General features: G+C 38.3%; 1 protein-coding gene across 1 annotated transcript; it reads right to left on the reverse strand.

Moving 5' to 3' along the window:
- Positions 1 to 6,931: 6,931 nt before the first annotated feature.
- On the reverse strand, positions 6,932 to 7,246 carry LOC147998366 (high mobility group protein B4-like). Its single transcript, XM_087601127.1, has one exon. The coding sequence runs from the start codon at positions 7,244 to 7,246 to the stop codon at positions 6,932 to 6,934; it is 315 nt and encodes a 104-aa protein (XP_087457253.1).
- Between the last annotated feature and the right edge of the window lie 206 nt (positions 7,247 to 7,452).

Below are 7,452 nucleotides of genomic sequence, written 5' to 3' on the forward strand. Positions count from 1 at the left end.
AGAGACTGAAGGAACACCCATTCAGAGCCTGCCCCACATGTGGCCCATACATATACAGCCACCCAATTAGACAAGATGGATGAAGCAAAGAAGTGCAGACCGACAGGAGCCGGATGTAGATCGCTCCTGAGAGACACAGCCAGAATACAGCAAATACAGAGGCGAATGCCAGCAGCAAACCACTGAACTGAGAATAGGTCCCCCGTTGAAGGAATCAGAGAAAGAACTGGAAGAGCTTGAAGGTGCTCGAGACCCCATATGAACAACAATGCCAAGCAACCAGAGCTTCCAGGGACTAAGCCACTACCTAAAGACTATACATGGACTGACCCTGGACTCTGACCTCATAGGTAGCAATGAATATCCTAGTAAGAGCACCAGTGGAAGGGGAAGCCCTGGGTCCTGCTAATACTGAACCCCCAGTGAACTAGACTATGGGGGGCGGGCGGCAATGAGGGGAGGGTTGTGAGGGGAACACCCATAAGGAAGGGGAGGGGGGAGGGCGATGTTTGTCCGGAAACCGGGAAAGGGAATAACACTTGAAATGTATATAAGAAATACTCAAGTTAATAAAAAAAAGATAGCTAATAGTTGAGAATTTAATAAATACACGATACAAAATTAAAATGGCATAAATCAGGAATGCCATTGGCAAAATAAGATTTGTGATCACTCACTATGGATATTTACCCTTGATCCCACTGATACAAGATGTTAGATTTGGAACTAACTAAGGTAGGCAGCCCTGGGTGTGTCTTTGATGGTATTTCCAGAAAGGCTTAACCAAGAAGGCAATACTCACTTTGGCAGCACCAAAGTCATGATGGACTGAAGAAAATGAGATGGGGGAGGGGGTGGCAAGGGCCAGCATTCACCCCTTTTCTTCCCTACTGTAAGGCAAAATGATAACCATACCATGTTTCTGACTTCTATGCCTTCCCCATTGGGATGAGTACCTCAAACTTTGAGCCAAAATAAACTGTACCTCAAGTTACTTTTGTGGGATATTTTGTCATGACATGGAGAACAAAAGAAATAATTAAGGTATATATTATCTTCAACCTTCCCACGAAACTACCTTAAACGGTCACTTAACTTCTGATAATGCTAGCAGATCGAACCAAAGAGTAAGAAAAATAGTTCAGTCCATGGGCGAAACACAAATTAGGCAAAGCTTGGTTCCAAGTGTGAAAAGCATGGGTTTATTCCAGAGGGAAGAAAAGGGTGTACAGCAATCTGTACAATTGAAGGAGTCTATCGATAAAAACATTATCTCAGAAAATGAAAATTAAATTAAACATTAACACACTAAGTTGTTTTATATAAACTCATTGAAATGTTATTAAATGTCTCAGTGGATAAATGGTCATCTTTACAAATGATAAAATGAAAGATTTATGCATGTCTCTGAAGTGATCACTACTTTTTTCTTTCATTTTCTCTCTTCAGACAAATCTACTTTTAATGTAGTGATTTTTAACACTACTAGCATTAATCCAGTTTGGCCCACCTATCACTATTCAATTCACAGAATACATATAAGCTTATCAAACATACTGAATGGATTTTCTAACTTTGACTACTGCTCCAATACACTGAGGCCACATATGCTTTCCTTTTATCCTCCACCATGACAGAAAATTTGTGGGCATTGGTGTAGGCATATATTTCTTGCAACCTATTTTTAATAAGGGTTCAACCTTTCCCATAGCCTACCACCCAGCAGAGGAAGTGGAAGAGAAACGTTATTAGGATATAAGGGAAGCAGACCTGTGCAATAATAGCTTTTGCGAGGTGAGCTTGATGTTTGGCAGTAGTTCAGTCCCTTAGCAAATAGCAAATATGGTACAGCAGCTGCAGACCAGTCCTCTAGGCAGGCAGACACCACACATGAACTGGCAGCTACAGTCCAATTCTTTCTGCAGGCAGACACCAAGCATGAGCCAGAAGCTAACTGCAGTTCAATCCTGAAGAACCTGCAAGGCTCCCTAACAGGCCTGAGGTAAGGCCACAGAAAGCAGCAAGCGGTTCTTGGGTGAGTTTCTCTCAATGACACCATTACAAAAAGTTGAGTTCATCAACGCTATGTAAGGGGAACCAATATATGTGTGTCTTTGGTGAAGAATAGTGAGATGGAGACAACCAAACAAAGCTCGGTACTCATCTCCGACTGTCTGTGGGGTCATATTTATATACTCTGTCAGCAAGCATCCTTTCATGTGTTTGCTATATTCAAAACATCCTCTCACCTGTGTCTGCTTCAGGAAAACAGTCTTTCACATGTTTACTCTAGCAAGACATCCTTTCACCTGTGTGCTCCAGCAAATCATCATTTATCATAACTAGCTTTCCAAAGAAACTAGAAGTTTCCATTTCATATTGGTGTTTACCTTTCCACTAAAGATTCCAGGGGTTGGGGATTTAGCTCAGTGGTAGAGCGCTTGCCTAGGAAGCGCAAGGCCCTGGGTTCCTTCCCCAGCTCCGAAAAAAAGAACCAAAAAAAAAAAAAGATTCCAATAATAAGTGTAGTATTGTTGATCCCTATTTCTCATTATCAAAAACCCCTTGATTTTAGCCATAAATCTTTTGAAACCATACTATGTATCACACACAAACCCCTATACACCCACCACTGAAAATTCTCTGTATGCAATGTCTCTTTATTAATTTATTCTATATTTAATATAGTTTTTAAATAGAGGCTAAGAAACTATGTTAAGTTGAACTCTCAACTGAAAGCAACATCAATTCATTTGATATTATATAACCAATATTAACAGTGGGCTGTAACCCAGTTCGGTAATTTAAAATTCACTATTTGGAAATAAGTAGTCTTTATAAGTCTCAGGCTTCATAGCCACAGAAAGAGAATTTAATGGAAAGTATTTCCTGATGCTTTAACTTCGAATAGCTCTCCCTTCAACTCCAGCCTGTCAAGTAGTTAATGATCATAAACAAATGCTTGAATGCACTAGAGAGATTGCTATTTAAAGCAAAATTACAGTCAATCTACTGGCGGAGCAAAAAATTTCCTGAAATGAGAATAATCATCTCCTAAATCATATGTTGCAATATATATATTTTTTCTGAAATTTTATACCCCTTCCTTAATTCATGTCAACGGATATTTACTAATGCTCAGAATAATCTTTCTCCTTCGTACAAAGTGGAGAGAGAAATGAGGTCCACTTTGAATTGGAGAGTAATCCCTAACAAAGACAATCCATAAACTGGAATCCTGTTACCTAGGGAAACAATGTAGACTTTGGGGGAGATAGTGTTTTAGTTATAGTTTCCATTGCTGTGAAGGGACACCATGACCAAGGCAATACTTATAGAAAGGAAAACATTTGATTGGGACTGGCTTACAGTTTCAAAAGTTCACTCCATTATTGTGTAGGCAAGCATGGTGCTAGAGAAGGAACTTAGAGTTTGACATCTTGATTCACAGGGAGCCAGAAGGAGACTGACTTCTGCAGGCAGCCAAGAGAAGGATCTCTTTCCACACTCTATGGAGCTTAAGAATAGAGCCTCAAAGCCTACCCTCAAAGTGACAGACTTCTTCCAACAAGACTGTACCTACACCAAAAAGCCATACTTCCTAATAGTAGCACTTTCCATGGGCCAAGCATATTCAAACCACCACAGGTAGGTATGTATAAAAGAATGGATCCTGAATAGGGACGTTCTTGACACAAACAAATGGTCTGTATCATATCATAGAAACCAAAAGAATTTTAGAGATTGGATTCTTTCTAAAAGAAATTCCAGGGCTTTGGAGATGTCTCAGCTGATGCTCCACAAACATGGGAACATGAGTTCATTCCCAACATGCACATAATGACAAGTGTGGTTGCATATACCTGTAATCATCTACTGATGCATGAAGACTATCTTAAGTTCTAGGCAAGTTGAGCTACATATTGAGTTCCAGGCCAACCTGGACAAACTCTGTATTGAAAGAAAAGAAAGCAAAATACAGCACAAGACAAGAAAAGAAAGAAAGACAGAAAGAGAGGGAGAAGGAAGGAAGGAAGGAAGGAAGGAAGGAAGGAAGGAAGGAAGGGGAGAAGGGGAAGGGAAGGGAAGGGGAGGAGAGGAGAGGAGAGGAGAGGAGAGGAGAGGAGAAGAGAAGAGAAGAGAAGAGAAGAGAAGAGAAGAGAAGAGAAGAGAAGAGAAGAGAGAAAGAGGGACAGAAGGACAGAGGGACAGAAAGATAAAGGGACAGAGGGAAGGACAGAGGGAGGGTTTGAAGGGATGGACAGAGAAAGGGATGGAGGGATGGATTGACTGAGGGAGTCAGAGATGCCCTTGTTAACTGATCATACCTGAGAAAATGACTTCACTATCCATTGCTTGAATCAGATACAGTGTTCACTCTGAATTTTTCCTTCTAATCTCATTCATCTAAAATGCTTGCCTACCCTAACACACACAAATACATTCCCCAATTTTTTTCAGTCACTCAGATTGCAGAATTGTCATTATTTCGCCTATAATCATAAATTGCTAAACTATTCTTCCAAATAGGCTCTAGACTTATTCTCTGGCATCTGGGTATTTGGTAATTAGTGCATTACCCTCATTGTTTCTGTTCACTGTAATCCAGGGGGCATAACTCTATCCAAAACCTTCCAATGGATTTCTATCTTATCTTACACCCCAAGCCTCTGGTGAGACTCCAGGTTGAGTGCTCCCACACTTGCAGAATTACCATATATTATTTCACCTTCCTCTTCAACCATACAACCCTAGACACATTAACTTCCCTACTGTTGATCAAATTATCAAACACATTTCTGCCTTCCTATATGTTATTTGCCTAGAATAGTTCCTGAGCATATATAATTCTTCTTTTCAACTACTTGTACAAACATAACTTTATTAGTGTTTTCTACTATCTATTCTTTATAAAACAGAAACCACAAATGCATTTCTATATTGTCTCTACAGCTCATCCTATGTTACTTTTTTCTTATAACCTTTGTTTTCTCATGGGAAGGTTCACAACTGACTCAGTTGTATATATCTTCCAATGAGATTCTGCCCTCCCTATCACTAAAGATTATAGATTGTTCTATCAGCTCTGTCTGTCAGCATGCACGACACAGTTCAACATCAAGAAGGCATTCAAATATTTGTTAAAATAAGGAATGACCAAATTGGAATCATCAGCAATTCCTGTCAATGCAGCTTCTAAGATACATGTCAAACAGATTCATTTCTCTCCAAATCATTAATATTATCTTAGTTTAAACTTCTCCCATTTAGTCCTATGCAGTACCCCTCCCTGTTCTGGTCTTCTGACCACTACTCTCAATCTCCTACATTTTTTCACACTGTAGTCTCCTAACAATGTATATCAGATTATATCTTCTCCTAGGCAAAACTCCCCAGTGGCTTCTCATTGCTTTTAGGAAGAAATTCAAACCCCTTCAAAGCTCTGCATGACCTAGTTTCTGCCAACTTTCCAACCTAATTTTATATCACTCTCCTCTGCATTTAAGGTTTTTTTCTTCTGTGAGTACAAGGAACCATTTCAGTGTTTATTGGGTACCATTTGTTCTGCCAGGATTTATTCTCCTCTGACTTTTCATGTTTTAGGTTATTAACCTTATAAGAAATACCTTCCTTTCCTACGTGAAGACTCATTTCATCATTGTTTTATAATGATCCCTTGTGTTTTTCTGAACATATTCTTAAATTTATAATAAAAGTATATATTTATTTCTTTAATCCAGCTACTCTAATTAAGATCTACTATGGATATATGGATATATTTGTTTTCTTTACCAATAATAATCCAATGTTTTAAAGTTTTTGGAATACAATAAATTAATTCAGAGTTTTATCTAAACCAGTATTTCTCAAACTTCTTAATGCTTTCATGTTTTATTATACTTACTCATATTGTGTTGACTCCACAATGATAAAATTATTTTGTTGCAACTTTACAACAGTAATTTTGCTACTGTTATGAGTTGTAATGTAAGTATTCTTGGAGATACAGGAAGGGGTCTCACTGCACAGGATGAAAACCAATGGCCTAAGTCAGTGTTACTTAAGCCTATATAATTTTCCTAGGTTTTCTGTGTTACAGAGTTCCAAATAATATGCCAAGATAACAAACTATAACTTTCTTGTTCAACACTGCAATTTAAGAAAACAGAATGCAGTTTTGGTATTAGCATATAGTATACATTCTTAATTCTTCAATGATGGCCATCCCTTCACTAAATATTTCTGTGAGAATGCTTTGTGGAGCTAATTTCTATGTATGAAATTTGATATATAAATGGATTTTACATGAAGTTTAGTGAGTTATCATGAAGACTGTGAATGAGTCAAAAAGCAATAGATAGGTATTTGTTTCATGTCTTTATTTATGAAGATTCTTCACAGTGTTCAATGTCCACATTTTATGTTCTTTATTGCCAAATAAGCCATTCTTGGCTCATTTCCTATTTGCTACAAAGAGAAAAGCATAATAATGCTGTAATTTGTAATGCTTTAGCTCCTATCTATAATGAAATGGTGTGCACCTCAATATTATATTTCCTTAAAACGTAGTACAATGTGTTTAATAATGTAGATTCCTGTAGATTCCTTCATATCATACTTAATCTTCCATTCCTTGTGAATACTGGTTTCTAATGACTCTTTTAAAAGTTAATTATGTGTTTCCATTACAAAGACCTTAATGTAAACCTCGAGCATAAAAGAAAACATGAGAACTAAGAAGCAACATGGAGTAGCCATTGTATTATCTAATAAAATAGACTTTCAACCAAAATTAATAGAGATGGGAAAGGACACTGCATACTCATCACTGGAAAAATCGATCAAGATGACCTTTTTTTGGCAGTTGAATGATGTTTTATTATTTTAGGCTGGGCTTGCCCCATCCCTACAAGTTTTTCTTCCTGTGCTGTCATTGGTGGTAGTAGACCTCCCGCTCTTCAAGGTATTTTGCCCACAAAAGTTCAACCTTCTCTTCATAGGGAATTTTGTCCACATTGGTAGACCTGGACCACATCCTTCCGGAAGTCTTGGCCACCTCCGCCACAGTCCAGTTTGGGTGTTGTTCTTTCAGCTGGTCAAAGTGGTCCATGGAGAAGAGCAGGAATGAGGATATGGGCTTCCGAGGTGCGCTTGTATCCCTCCTTCTCTGCCTTTTTGTTCCAGTGTAATTCCTCATTTCATCTTTGTACCGATCTTTGTCGTGTTTGGCTAGGGAGTCATACATTCTCTTTTCCTGCTTCAAAATGAACCTCTACTTTTGGGATCATTTTCTAGAGAATTCGGTAAAGTCATAATAGATGTTTGATTGTTGCTCCTTCATTTTGTTTCTGAAGTCCATCATAAAATGGACGTGAGACGTTCACCTTCGGTTTTTTTTTTTTTTTTTGGTTCTTTTTTTTTTTTCAGAGCTGGGGATCGAACCCAGGGCCT

Source organism: Rattus norvegicus, chromosome X (assembly GCF_021556685.1).
Source record: "Rattus norvegicus strain SHRSP/BbbUtx chromosome X, alternate assembly SHRSP_T2T, whole genome shotgun sequence".
NCBI classification, from domain to species: Eukaryota; Metazoa; Chordata; class Mammalia; order Rodentia; family Muridae; genus Rattus; species Rattus norvegicus.